A 15,140-nucleotide genomic window follows, 5' to 3' on the forward strand; every position below is an offset into this window, starting at 1 on the left:
TGCTACGCTGCGGTTTGGGTGAACAGGGTTTATTCCTTCATTCTCACAGGGCTGTATGGAAAAGAAGTCCTGCTACATCAGTCATTGCTTGGAAATGAAATGGAGGTGACTTATAGCTGTAATTGCCCATGTGTTCTTATTTGAAAAATATCAACTATTAACATGGGAATTAGGATGCAATTGCTTTAACTGGCAATGAACTAAATTATTTAAAAAAGATGAGAAGCACCACAAAAAGTATTAATGAGTTGCATAGAGTTGCATAAAGTATCTGAAATGAATTTGTCAGTCGTCTTCATGCTGACATTTGACATGCTGGCTTTAAATTTTGTTTTTATTTGAAGCAAAAGCAAAGTACTAACTGATTTCAAAGATAATCTGATATCAAGGGCTTTGCTTTTATTTTTCCATTTTTTTTCTTTTTCTTAACTACCACCACTCCCACCCCCCACCCCCCACCCCGCTATGACTGGACTGCTCTGAGAGCAGAGAAAGAGGAAGGGCACTGGTGCAGCTTTTGGTTGGAAGGTCTGAACAGAATTGAAAAGAGTGGTAGGAATATCTTTTACATATGGCTGAAAAAAAATTATACTACAAAATGGGATGTTTTGAACAGGTTTGGATGTGATGGATTTTTCTTTTTTTCTTTTGGCTGTAAAGCGTTGGTAAAGAATAAACTTCTGAAGTAATATTGTGCTGTAATTGGAGCAAGGAGGTAGTTGCACTGATAGAGCGCAGTTTTTTTCAATATTGAAACCCTGGGTGAAGAGGAGTCTTTATATTGTGATTTGTATTTTATTTTTTCCCCCAATGTCAAGCCCATGTGAAGATGAAAGCATAGCTTGAAATAATCTGACAGCTGAAATGACACAAAACAGGGCAGTGCAAATGTGAACTGAATGTTTTTATGGAGTCTTGTAGTCAGTGTTCATTTTAAAGCTTTCTTTCTAACCTATGTGTGTGTAGCGTTTGTCTTCATATATATGTATAATACCATCTGTTCTGTCTCTGAAATCTCAGTGAGAAGAGCTTCAACAGAAAGCTTTAAAATGTCTTTCTATGTTAAGTACCACTAGGCATTCGGACATAATTCTTCTTAATTCTGCAATTTCTTCCTCAGCAAAGCACATCTCGTTTTTATTTCTCTGAATTATTTCAGAGTTCTTAAAATAATTTGCATTTTCTTTATTACGAAGATAACGTGCTAACTTCAAGTAGAATAATGGATTTTTTTTTTGTTTTCTTATGTGTATTGTTCTGCAGGTTAAAGTGGGGGGGGAAAAACCCCAAACCCAGAAACATTGTTGACTGGAGAGACTTTTCAACATGAATCGTGCTTTCAGCAGGAAGAAAGGTAAGTAATTCAGCTTATGTTCCATGGGGGACATAAATATCCTGTATAAATTCTTTAGAATATCAAGAATTATACAGGGAGGTACTTAGGAATAACCGCTCCTAACTAACTAGCTAGAAATGGACAGCCTTCTGTAAGATGTACAGAGCAAAGCATTCTCAACTGATAGTTGTAGAGCTTTCTGGATTGTAAGGCTTATGTTGAATTCATGTTTTCTTTGTTGAGGGGTGTGTGTCTATGTGTGTACATATATGTATAAAAAATACACAAACTTTTTTCTTTTTTGGTTTCCCTCCTGTACACACCAAAAGATGTGCTGGAGAGTTTTAGAACTTCTAAAGAGTTAGTGACTTCTGTATTTATTGTATATATTCATTGGGTTCTTATTCTTGGGGAAGCCATTTTAGAAAACTGTGTTTAATATACTTGAAATATCTAATGCAGCAGAATATTTCTTAGCTTTAAGCACCTATTCTGAATTTGTAGCAGCCTAAAATGGTATGCTTTCCAAAGGAATATCAAACTGTTAAATATTCAGGGTTATGTATGTTGCTTTTCTGGCTTGTTTATTCTCTTTTTGTGGTCTGTTTATGATTAAACATAAGTTACTTTTGATGGAGCATTAGAGATGCAGCTTTTTTTACCGACAGCTTTATTGCTACTTTCCCCATTCGTTTGTAATGTGGAAAATATTCAGTAGGTCTAATTTCTTTATTTTTCATGTTTACTTCTAAGCATCCTGAAGCATGATACACTCTGAGCTAGAGCCCCTGCTTTAGTAACTCAATTGGAGTAAGTGAATGTTTTGTTTTTGTAATGAGAATCCCTGCTTTGGTATCAATATCAAAGCTGGAGATAAAAGGAATCTGCCATATCTTGTACCAAGATGAAATGATAGCATCACTGCATCCTTGCATGTCTAGTACATTTATTTGTTAAAGCCAGATGAATCGAGGTAACGTAAGTAGTCCAGAACATCAGCAGATGTAGCTTGATCACAAAAGGAAGATTCAGTTATTCACAAAGGCTACAAAACTGCATGAGAGGTCATTTAATATCCCAGGAGCACGATGGATGCTGAGGAAATGAGCTAAAATCCATAGTCCATGGGCTTAAGCACTGATGTATTTCCTTGTGTAGATATTTGTAACCCCTCCCTCTATCAGAAGATCTGTACCTACCAGCTGCTTAATAATCTTGCCTAGCTTCTTCCAGATAATTTGAGAGACTGTTTCAATATTCTTTAATTTTGGATGTGTTTATGACAACTGGGAAAGAAGCTTGGATTTTGTTTTGTCTAGGTGACCATGTAATTCGTTTCTCTTTATCTAATGACATCTGATAATGTCTGAAACTTGGCCTGCCACGTCTCAGAAACAGACCAGTTGTGTTTCAGGGATATTTCCTTTGTGTTTTGACTTGCACCCAGAGTGCTAAAATGCTCTTTCACCAATTCTCATTGCCCTTGCCAGTGTCTGCATCTGGCCTTTATTGTCAGATTGTGAAGATGTATCCTTAGGTATCCGGGATCATTTTCAGGGGTCTGGATTCATTCCTTTCTGTTTTCACCTCTTCATAAGAGAATTCTTACAGACCTCACCTAAATTTCTTGGAATTTCATTGTATTCAGGGACATTTGCTTTGTTGTTCCGTTGATTTTGTGTGCTGTTCTCTTCACCCCAATGAGAAAAAAGCATCATAAAAGAAGCTGTCAGGCATAATGAAATGCAATTATTGTGCATTCTTAAAAAATATTCAGAACCTGAGCAACCAGAAGAATGAAATACTGTCACACATTTATTTTACTCGCAGTAATGCAGCCAACATTTCCGTTCTCGTTATCCTAGGAAAAACATAAGTTTCAGTTAAGCAATTATTAAGAGCGAAGAAAAATGACATATTTTTCATACCAATGGAAGTTCAGAAAAGCTCGGCTGTATCAGCGTTTGTGTCCAATAACTGCATTGAAGAAGAGATTCAAACAGGTGCAGATGCTGAACTGCCTTTATTGTATTTCCTGATTTTACTCCCGACCTTGGAGGTACAATTTCCACATGTGTGGTTGGTGGGGTTGTTTGTGGGTCTCTTCTGTTCACAGGAGCATGGATGTTTTGAGGAGTTAACTACATGTGTGCCATGGCTTCCCTAGTGGCCCCCTCTAAACCAGAATTAGTCTTCTGGTGGCTGTGCAGGTAGGGTTTGTGCTAAGGACAAGTTCGCAGCAGTCTGTTGCCTTGGAGCTACATAAACAACAGTCTCAAATATATAGGGTTGTGAGGGGAATTTAAACAGATGTAAGTGGTACTTTTGTATTGGCCAGAGATTATCTGAATTGTGCAGATTGATAGAGTAAGTGTCCCCTAATCCTCATTGTTGCGATCAGTCTATACTAGCCTTTTAATACAGCACGTATAGAGAAGGTAGTAGCTAGTGCTGTAGCTCCTCATCTCCTCAAACTGGGCAAGCTGGTGACTAGAGTCACTTGGCCGGTGCTGGACCTGCTGGAGAGCTCTGTTCTCAAACCATCACCAGATTCAACCATCAAAACTTTCCTTCTAAGTGTTCAAGAAATGATGTCTATCCATGTCTGTCAATGATGAAAAAGCAAGAAGCGAAGCACTAAAATCAAGCTTTCTAAATTTTTTTTTTTTTTAAAACCGTTGGAGGCTGGATAGCAACCTGTGCTTCCATAAAAGAGTTGCAAAGGAAAGGGGAGTCACTAGGAGAGAAAGAAAGCAAGCTCTCTTTCAAATTAACCCTGATTTCTTAAAGAAAAATTCTCCCATAGTTACGATGAGTGTTCATGTGTATGGGAACAGCAGGTCTGTCCTAAATCAGAGCAGTGCTCTTTGGAGCACAGACCCCCATTTTCAACATTACCAGTACTTCATTTTGCAGCAGAATTTTGTACTACTGGTATCATATTTTTGGGGGGCCATGGTTTGGGCATGGAACAGCCGCTGCAGCTGACAAGGTGTGCTGAGCGCTCTGACCATAAAACCAGCTGGAACAGTCATTACCTGTCCGACTGCCTGAGGTCTGGCACGGACCAGAACTTCTCACAGAAGTTCTGTCTTGCGCAGAAACTTCTCTCTTGCAGAAATATTATATGACTGTACAAACTGTACAAAAATATATCTTCTGTTTTCCATGCATTGATCGACGAGTGCAGCATACCATGCTCTGTTGAAGTGGGTTTTCTAGATTTTCTTTTAACAGAATGCCAGATAGTTTATCTTGGCACTGTAGTTGTACTGATTTTTATTTGTCTGATAGCCGTTTTAGTTGAAGACAATTGATATGCTTACGCCTCAATTGAATAAAATCAAGCTGTTCATCTTTCATCCTAATAATGGCAATGAAAAATGTTAGAGCACGATGTTTAAAACATTCAGCTTGTTTCAGGAAGCACTTGCACAAGTAATCATAAATAAATGGACTCTTTTAGGAGTCTGAGTTGTAATATCTGTTCTTATCAGTTAGCCATGAGCTTGTATAACAGGGAAACAACTTTATGAACTAATACCGACAAAGAAAAGTTAATTTCTGGTTGCAAGCGCTTTCTGAGGTTGCATGTTTTAATGGGAAAAAACTTAGTACCTTAGATAAAATAGCATTTGTCTTGACTTCAGTACAGGTTGGTGGGACTATTACGCAATTACATGTGTTACGGAAAAAGCTCTTGCAGAAATACTATATGACTGTACAAAAATATATATTCTGTTTTCCATGCATTGATTGAGTGCAGCTCTGTTGAAGTTTTTTTTTTTAGATTTTCTTTTATTTTTCTTAAGGCTCTCTTTCCTTATTACACAAAAATAAATTGATGAATGACATTATGTTCTTGCTGCTTTGTTATTATGACAGAGATGGTGAAAACATTTATGTATTTATCACAGTATCAGGAGCTTGCTTTTGCCTGTGACCAGGTTTGGGTCATAGTTTCTGAAGAGTCCTCTTACATTTTTCTTTTTTCCTTTAAAGCCAGGTGTGGTAGCATGCTCACTTTGAAATGTTGTAGTGCGGGAAGTCTGTAGTGCAGATCAAAGTCTGTTCACCTTGAAATATGTTTGCATCTTCATAAATTCAGTCTCTTTTAAGTAGCTGGGGGATATTCATGTAATTCTCCTTGTAAGAGATCTTTGTAAATGCTATATTTTAATGTAAATTGGTATCTGAACTGAATTACCAATTTGTCCTTAATTTACATGTGATTGTGTGTACCGGTAATGCATATACACAAACCAGAAATCATTGACTATGGGGGTTTTGGTTGAGTTTAGTTATTTTTTTAGTGAATGGACTTGCCTCTCCCAGATGAGTTTGGCATGTTTTACTGATTCTGTGGCCTTCCATTCAAAGCCAGTGATATAAGAACTCGTGCAGAGAAATAAACAACAATTAACTAGTATTGCTTGGCTTTTGCCTCATCGGAAATATGAAAGAAAACTACTGTTCTTCCTAGACAGAGGCATTTCTAGATTTGGAAGGACTGTAATCCAAACCGTCTGGGAGTAAAAGAGTGAAGCTTTTTGAATGTCTTAAAATAATGCTAAAAATGAAGGCACGTATGTCTGCTTTGGGCTAAATTTAGCACTGAATTACAGTGTGTGACATCTGGTGGACTTCAGTGAGCTTGTGAAGGATGTAAATCACAGTTGAATTTAGTTCATTCTTTATTATACCCCAGTGGTCCTCCTTCACCCCAGAATAAATGTGAGCCTTAGTTCACATACGGCACAAAGTTCATTGCCAAAGCTGCTGCTGTATGCAGGAATCTGAATTTGCTAATGTGATTTTTCCATATGATACTGGTTTGTAAGGTTGGTAATTGGTGTCACATGATGCGCTCATGGGATGTAAATGGTATTCATAATGCTAAGTGGAATATATTGAAGTAATAGCCTGTCATAAATGATAAGTTTCAGCAACAATATTTCTGCGCAATGGCTTTTTATGGCTTTGATTTATGAAAGTGTAGTCAGATGCATTTAATGGGCAGGGTCTGACATATAAAAAAATGCAATCAAAGGTTACAGGATGCTCTTTTATGTCAATGGACTGGCTATAATATAATCTTTATTTTTATTATAAACTTATGTTGCATTCCAGAGATGACAAATGTTTTGTTTTGTATTTCGTTTTCTGAATGAGCAGACAAGAGGTGAAGCCCCAAAAGGCTGAACGGCTAAAGTATAGTCCTAAAGCAAATACTTTCATTTTCTGTCAGAGAGCATGTTTCACATTATTGTCAGTTAGGCGGGCTGTTTGTCCTGGACATCCACTTCAACAATAAAGATAAAAAACCTAAAGAAAGAGTAGATACTGACAGACTTCGAAGGCATGTAAGAAATCACAGTCTTCCTCATTGTGGTCTTAAGATATTCTTGTGATTGTACTTTGTCCTTTCGTAAAAGCACTCATCACCTTCCTGGAAAAAAACAAAACAAGGTCTAAATCTCCTCCTCAGCTCCCACCCCAAAAAAAGCTGTTTCTTGGTGTTTGTGTGTGGTGAGGGTTTCCCCCCCCCCCGTTTTTTTTTTTTCTTCTTTTAAATAAGAATTTTTTAAGAGCAACGGTTGGGAGGAAAAAAGGGTGCGTTTTTGTACACCAACTATTTTTTTATTCAGTTAGTCTCACTTGACACAAAAATCTGTATCTTAATACTTTTGTAATACCTCCACAAAGAGGTTTTATGTGTTCCAAATACTGCTCCGTGTGTTTCAAAATACAGGGTCATGTAGAAAACCAATATTCAGTGACCAAGTCCCTTTTTGGATTGGTAACTGAATATGTTTTTTTAAGTATTGTTTGTACTTACTTTCAAGTATGCCAACAAGGAGAGTTGAAGGGTTAGCACTTTAATTTGGCAAGGACCAAATCATCTTTTGTTGGTGGGGCAAGGAAGGGGCTGGTCCAGCAGCACGCAAGGGTTTGCATGCATCTGTATGAAACTATTAATGTATTTATAATCTGAAAGCAGAAGGAACAAGGTGTAATTGTTTAGGAAAGAAACAATTACCATATGTCTTTAGAGGATGCATTGCTACAAATGAGGAGTACGCCTTGGAAGCATTCTCCATAGCATTTGTGTTGGGTCTGCAGAGATAAGTCTAACTTTTCTTTCCTTTCTGTTAACATGAGAATAGAAGGATAATTTCCTGTTGGCGATTTTATCTGCATTATCTTCAGAAAGGTATTGCAGAAGCAATTTTTTCTATCTCCTACTTTAAAGAATATTCTAGGCAAGTTAACAATATTTACCGCAGTAACTACTTGTTGCTTCTGCAAAACCTAAAGATCTTGTTTCAAGAGCATATGTGTACTGCTTAACCATAAAGCACAAAACACTGACTTTAGAACGAGAACAACATTGAAGGAGTTGTAAGCCTTTTGGTTTCAACCCTATTAAAATTTATACAGCCTAATTCACAGAATGTTAAATGATTTGCGTGTCAGTTTGGCAAGCATTGTCTTTTGAGATCTACAGGCTAATAAATTCTTGATGTAAGTTGTTACTCATGTATGACCAGTTCTTGTCCAAGTGTACTATTGTAACTTCCCCAAGCTGCAGCCTAGATGTTGGAGTTTCATAGGTACACTGCAAGTTAACTGGATGAATGGCTAATTAAAGACGAGATGTATTATTCTGCGTGAAACAAATTTAGATGTGTACCAGCCATACCTTGCTAGGAATCACAATGACTACTTCCATTTTATAGGACTTTTGTCTTATAAAGGTGTTGGAAAATTGCAAAGAGCATCCAAAATAGGTCACTGAGGAAAACACCATTTTGGGAAATCAAGTCATGTAGGTCACGGGATGGACGTACCTTAGGTACGTAAGCAAGAGGAAGTTATAGACATGCATATTGTAGTTGTTCTGAACGGTTACCGCCACTCCCCCCTTCTCTTTCCAGTTTATTAGCATTGTAAAGAAAAGTTCCAATTAATTTTTTTAATTATATTATTATATTCTTCCTGAATTAGAAGATTAAAATTCCTTTTTTAACTATATTGAGATTCCACTTCTGTTCCTTTTCCTTTGGTTTACCCTACCTATGTAATGTCCTTTAACAGTTTGAAATTCTTCAAAAACTTGCCTTTTAATAATTTTCTTACAAGCTTATTTGATACTTTTCCAATATACTTTATAGTAATATGTGAACTCTGCCTCCAGAAGTGAAAAGGGCAGTTGGAGGTTTGATCTGTACATACTTTGTGTGAAAACTTGTGAAAAAGTGCTCACTGAAATGATACCGTACCAGTAATCTCTCTTTTGAATTCAACTAGAAGCTTTTATTAAAGACACAGTGTAGCTCTTACTGTGGGAAGAAGACTTGTGGCAAAAGGTACAGGCTAAATAGTGCAGATTTTTTTTTTCTCCTGTTTTTTCCCTTTGATATAAGAAGCTGAACTTGTTGAAAGTTCTTAACATCAACAAGTAAGAAGTGCAGAAACAAAGACTTGCTAATCACTGATTAGTTGCAGTAATATATTATTTTGATCCTATTTTCCTTTCTTGTCAAAACCTACATACTAGCATCCAATATCTTAAAAATATATAGTATAAAATGCATAGGTTGTGCAATGAGTGTTACTACTGGAGAAAATGCAAATACTAGACTTTTTTCATGTCGTAACTATACCAATCCAACATTCTATGATATCATTTTGCTATTTTAATAATCAACTGTTTAAAGCCATTCATAAGGCCCTAAATATTGTGACAAGGACACAGAAAGGCAAAGCATTCTGTAAAGCTCACACTGTTCTAGGGAGATGCTGCTCTGTTATCTTGGCAAAGAATGCTATAAAAATAAAAAGAGTAATTTATTTTTTAATTATGTACTTTGGGTATTTGTCTATGCATGCTTAGATCAGAATCTGACACATAATTTCAATTGCTTAATCATAGTAACCTGGTAATAACTTTAATAAATTATGATTTGACACCCAGGTTGTACTCAGTCATTCTTCTAGGAGGTGGCTGGAACAGGTAGTATGGCTGAATTATAGAAGAATATGGGTAGGTGTATATTTGTTAATAGCATGTAGGTACAGTATTCAGGTGAAAGCTCTGGTAACAAGCATCAAGTCTCACGGCTCAGCGTATCAGTTCATTTGTTGCCTGCAGTAATCGAAAAGACGGATTCTAGCCGGTGGGTAAGACTAGGATTAGGTGGGTTTGTGAGAACCTGCCTGTGTCTGTTGCAGTGCAGGATAAAGGAACTGATTTAAGAGTGACAGCTCTTGCGTGTCCCATCATGAAGGCTTTCTTTATACAAAAATAGATAATCTAGAGAAAATGAAAGATACAGATATGTATATGCACAGACTGAAACAAATAAGCTATTTGTTCCCTGAGGCATTATTACCTAGATGTAGCGCCGATCTCATGGGATGCTTCTCTTCTTCAGGGGACTCTTATTAGGCTGGTGGTCACTTAAGATCTTCCCTGCCATAGCAAGTTTTGTAAAGGATGAGGAAAAGACAGTTCCAAGATTTCTTCTCTTCTGTTATCAAGGAAAGCATCCACTGATGTCGAGGAGATTTTGATTTAGTAAAGAAATAAAGACTTTAGTTTCTGCCGTCTAGAAATGACTATTTTCACTGTGGCACTAAACATAAAATTAAAATCGGAGTCTTCCTCTGTTCATCATATGAAATGGTGTGCCCACTACGTCTCATATGCTTTGGTAAGCGCTTTGGAAACACAGTTAAGTGCAGCCACTTAGAGCATGCATGAATTAATCATGAGATGGGGTTTAGGAAAGCGGCTAACTAAACGTGCGCTGCTGAGCCATGTTTAGCCATTTAGAAAAGGGTTGATCAATGCCTCTCTAGGAAATCCATTCTGTAATATCTGTGGGCAGTAACGTGTGGAGGAATTAATCTCAAAGGAAGAACAATTTCTTGGTGCTGTTATTGCTTTCCTTTTGCGTAGATAAATGGTCAGCTGCGCCATTATCTAATGTAGTGTCATTCTCTAAGTGCAGCACAGTTCTGGATACTTTGCAAAGTCCCCAAGTCTATTGACTTCAGCGTGTGATTTGGCAGCATGTTCCTTGTCCCTGGCTATCCCAGTGCTGCTGGGGCCTCGGAAATGGCTCACACTGGTGCTCCCAGATCACGATGACCAAACATTTGATGTGAAATGCAAATTGTAAAGGCGTCTTTCCTTTATAATGGAAAGGGGCTGGTGTGTCTCAAGGGGACTAGAAAGGTGTGAAGTCTCAAGTCTGAGCACAGTGAATCCTCTGACCATGCAGGTGCCCAGGCTCTGCCTCCACCTTTGCAATCCCGGCAGACCCCAGCGCTTCCAAACGTTCATTTTGTGAGGTTTTTCCCCACTGCCCTTACAGACTAGTGCATGCTTGCAGGGACAAAAACCAGAGAAGCTCTCACCCGAATAAAATTCTCTTAAAAACTAGATGGGATGCTGTGCTGCTGCTGCAGGGGCTCTCTAAAAGCCTGCGCCCCACGGCTGCATGCCACACATGTGGCGGGGCTACGGCATTACTCGCTGCCTGTAAGCAGGGCTGTGCCTCACCCTGTGCCCTTCAGTGCTGGATGCTGGTCCTTTTTCCCATCAGTGCTGGTATGTTTGGCAAAACCACCTCATACTAAGGCTTTCATCTCTTAGAATTTATCATGCCTCATTCAGGCTAAACTCTGCTTAGTTTTTAATGGACTCGGGATGGTTCAAAGGCGTAATTCTCCAAAACTAAGGGGCACTTAGTTAATCTAGGTTACCGTAGCATTTACATTAAAGTTTAAGAGCTTCAGACAAGACCTAAAATAACTGCAGTTTTCTGGTTAGCTGGTGTGATAGCATGAGTCTCTTTCCGCTTTCTACTGCTGTTAGGTTAGATGCATGCAGTTGTCAGTTTTGGTTTTGTCTAGGCTTTTGGTCCTTTCCTTAGGACTTACTGTTTTATTTATCTATATAGTGTCTAGAACTCTTGTTGCTATATAACTAATAAAATAATAATACAAACTGTGATTTTCATTGTAGAGTTTCATATTATGCTTGTTGATTCAGAATGAATAATTAAATATGAAGCTGTGAAAACCTGTTTAAAATTAGAGTTAAAAGTGAGGGATCATGTGAATGACAAGCCACCTCTGCATCAGTTATTTGAATGAATACCTTTTCTATAGTTTTTTTCTTTTTTTTTTCATATTTTTCTGGTTTATTGGATGCAGAATGTCTGAAATTTGGTATTTCTCAACTGGAGTGAAATCTAACTCTGAGCAGTATTTCAAACAACTGCTGAGAGTGGCCTAAGTCCAAAATCAGAGCTTACCATTCAGAAGGAAACGCCAGTCACCAGTTTCCCCGTAATAGCTTGCATGACTTTTTGCATGTCTTTGCTATCAATGTGAATTAGCCTCCTATTGATTTTGTTTAGCGCTAGGAGTACTTTCAAAAGTGTCACTACTCTGTAATTATTACCTGCGTTTAGGAAATGGTCTTGCAGTGTCAATGGAAGACTTTGATACCTATGTCACAGTGTCCGTGGATCTACATGTGGATGCTGGAAATGCTGCCTGCTGACTGGCTCTTTTAATCAGTGACACCAGACTCGTAGAATCCAGGCATCTTTTTGGGACCCTGCTATGTTACTGATTTCCTTTTGTGCCGAGACTACCCATCCATACCTCCCAATCTTCCCCCTAACCAGTGGTACCAGCAGTTACAGAAACACTTCCTTAGCAGTGGTGTTCCTTCCTGGAATCCCTATAGCATCACACTTGGAGGTTGGTAGGCAAGTGGAGGGTAAAGCTTTGTACCTAAGAAGATTAATATTGGAAAGATTACCAGCTGCTTAATTAAGACCACCATTTCAAACTTGATTCCCAAATTTAATCGCTGTTTTTCAGATTTGATCTTGCCCTGCTTGGGGATGGGAAGAAGGGAGGAGGATACGTTTGCAAGGAATGGTTATTTTTACTGGTACTTGCGAAGTCAATTGTCTGCCTGTAGAATTGCTTTAGAAGGCGCAGCCCTGTCGCTTGTTTGTGCTAGTACTAGGCATAGCATGAATGGCAGGCTGCTGCTGTTATTTTTTAAGAAGTTCAATGTTTTATTTTCACTAGACTTCCCTTTATGAATTTATAAATGTGAAAGTAGCCTTGCTGAAACTAGCAAACCGTTGATGTGCCCAAAACGGGTGAATAAAACCTTGACTTTAGCAAGGTGAATGCACATTTTGGAGGCAAAATGTGCACTGCGCAACTCTTAATTCTGCTGTGGCAAGTATGATGGGGCAGAGGGCAGCCCTGCCTCACGTGCCAGTGTCCTCCGCGCCTGAGGCTTGCCACCAACCCAAGGCACCAGGCTGCTCGGCTGGCCCTCAGCGGTGCCTTGACTTGAAAATACGTTTGCCGTTACCTTTTGGGTTGTCAGGCTCTATTCTAACATTGGTCATTGACGCTAATTTTTTTTTTTTTTTTTTTTTTTTTACTTGGGGATAATGTTGTTACCTTTTGATATTGTACTCAAAACAGAGATCAGCTTTCAGGTCGTTAAAATATTCTGGGTGATGAGTGTGGTTCTTGGCTCCGGGGTACCAAGCAGAGGCTACAATTGAAAGGACGGGCCATTTCAGTGCCTAATTGTACTCTTGGGTGCCGCTGAATGGACTAATTGTGCTTCCTTAATTGAGAAGTGATAATATCACTCTTCAGTAATGGAGCTGAACATTACTGACACCTAGAATGAAATTTGCTTCAAGGAAAAAAAAATATTTCCTCCAGCTTTGCAATTTTGATCCTGTTGCTGTGGTGACTATGGTGAATATCTTAAGAGTTTTCTGGCTTCTGTATATTCAGAAATACTTAATTCTTGGTTTAGTGTCAATAAATGTCACAGCTTTTTCTCTTGAACAGCTTGAAGCCAACAGAATTTTATCATTGCTCTGTGTAACTAACAAAAAAGTCAGTGATTGCTATAACTGCAACTCCCACTAAAGGCAAAGGGAATTGCCTGTGAATATCCAAGGGTAAAATGTTGCTTTAAGGCATCATTCTGTAACTTAATTCAATAAAATTCCAGATTGGTGACTCCAGTTCATGCTAGTTAAAATAGGAGTAGTCTCATGTTAGAAAATACTACTAAATATTGAATGTGTGGAGTATGAAGTACTGCTCACAGTTACAGAATCTCTCATGCGGTTGGTAATACAATTTAGTGTTCTGGCACATCCTTTCTTCTTTTTTCCTTCTTTTTTAATATTTTCAAATGAGAAAACTTTTAAAGTGATTTCTAAACTTCTTTTTATTAGAAGTTTTTTCTAATATTTAGGATGCCACCTTAAGTTATGTAGAACATTCTAAATGGCAATTAAAAAGGAGGAGATGAGGTATTTAAAAAATAATCGTAGAATCATGTCACCATATGAAATATGCAGTGGGAAATCTAAGACAATAGCGCAGTCTTCTGACGTGAAAATCGTTAAAGAAAATATGCAAATTCGTGGGTATGTAAGGAAAGATTAAAGAAATTCTAAACTTCTGAATCAGCTACTACAAGCTGACTTCCTTCTGTTTTCTCATAGAAGGATTAGGCCGCTTTTCTATCAGTCGCCCTCTGATAATTTTTCCAAAATAATTTCCTTTGTCCCTTCCATGTCTTGATAATTCATCAAAAAAGCACATAATTAATCCAAAACCCATCACTAGAAGTGCAACATGCAGTCAGTGCTTTGAACAACAGCAGGATGCGGAAAATCCTGATCTGAGGCAGAAACCGAGAACAACCTGAGACCAAAAAAATCTGTCTGGGGGGGAGTTGGAATTCTTACGGTGAATCAAGGTGGTTAAAAGGGGAGGCGTGCCAGAGAACTAATCGGGTTCTTTGACGTAAATGTTTGGGAAGTTGTGAGATATGCTGCATTTCCCTCCAGCCCCAATAACTACTTTGGGCAGATACTTAACTGAGTAAAAGGAGGGTTGTTGATATTTCTGGGTAGAGACTATAGTAGTTTAACTAACAGTTGAATAACCTATTCAGTGCTTCTTTTATTTTGCTTTTCTGTAGACAAAACATGGATGCACACTCCTGAAGCCTTATCAAAGCATTATATTCCCTATAATGCAAAGGTAAGAAAATATGAAGTTATTTTGTCCTCTTACCTTTAGAACACAGCGCTTTCTATCTTGTTTTTCATTTGAAAACTGAAGACAATTGGCCAAATGAAATAGCAAAGAAAAACTTAATAAATGTCTGTTTTGCAGATGAAGAACTCCTGTTTTCTTAAATAATGGCCAATTGATTCTTGTTCTGAATGATTTGAGGGTTTTCTAGGAAGCAAACCAGTGTTCCACTTCTACTTAATGCTCTTGTTTCCTTTTAATGGATGATAAATGGATGGACATTTTGAGTGCAAAGGAATTTAACAACAGGCTGCATGCTTACAGTACTATAAAAATTAAAATTAATAGCACAGGCTTCTTTTGAACAATAGCAAAGGCAATGAGTAACGATCCTATCTGCTGGATATATTGAAATGTCAAATACTGTGGAAATATGGTAGAATAATAATGGAATCTTCGCACAGTAAAACCAGAAGTCCTTACTCATGCTTTCTTATCCCAGTTGCAGCGTAGTTCTGCAGTAGTATTTCAATTAGTCTATTGACATGTGTTCACAGGAATTGCATCTTCCCAAAAGAACTTTGAAAATGCTTTGCTAAAAGGATGAGGGAATATGGAGTAATCAGTGTAACTCAGAGTAAACTGAGTAATCAGCTATTATTTGCTAAACTGGGAGGATGATTCA

The 15,140-nt window shown here is 37.9% G+C and overlaps 1 protein-coding gene across 5 annotated transcripts in view; it reads left to right on the plus strand.

Annotated features, from left to right (window-relative positions):
* Positions 1–15,140, plus strand: part of GULP1 (GULP PTB domain containing engulfment adaptor 1) — a 162,838-nt gene that overhangs the window by 76,967 nt on the left and 70,731 nt on the right. For all 5 annotated transcript variants that reach the window (XM_037398261.1, XM_037398259.1, XM_037398263.1 and 2 more), the window contains 2 exons: positions 1,264–1,354; positions 14,400–14,461. In XM_037398261.1, the coding sequence (XP_037254158.1) occupies positions 1,327–1,354; positions 14,400–14,461 (90 nt within the window). In that variant the 5' untranslated portion in view covers positions 1,264–1,326. The remainder of the gene's footprint in view (positions 1–1,263; positions 1,355–14,399; positions 14,462–15,140) is intronic.

Source organism: Falco rusticolus, chromosome 8 (assembly GCF_015220075.1).
Source record: "Falco rusticolus isolate bFalRus1 chromosome 8, bFalRus1.pri, whole genome shotgun sequence".
Taxonomy (NCBI): domain Eukaryota; kingdom Metazoa; phylum Chordata; class Aves; order Falconiformes; family Falconidae; genus Falco; species Falco rusticolus.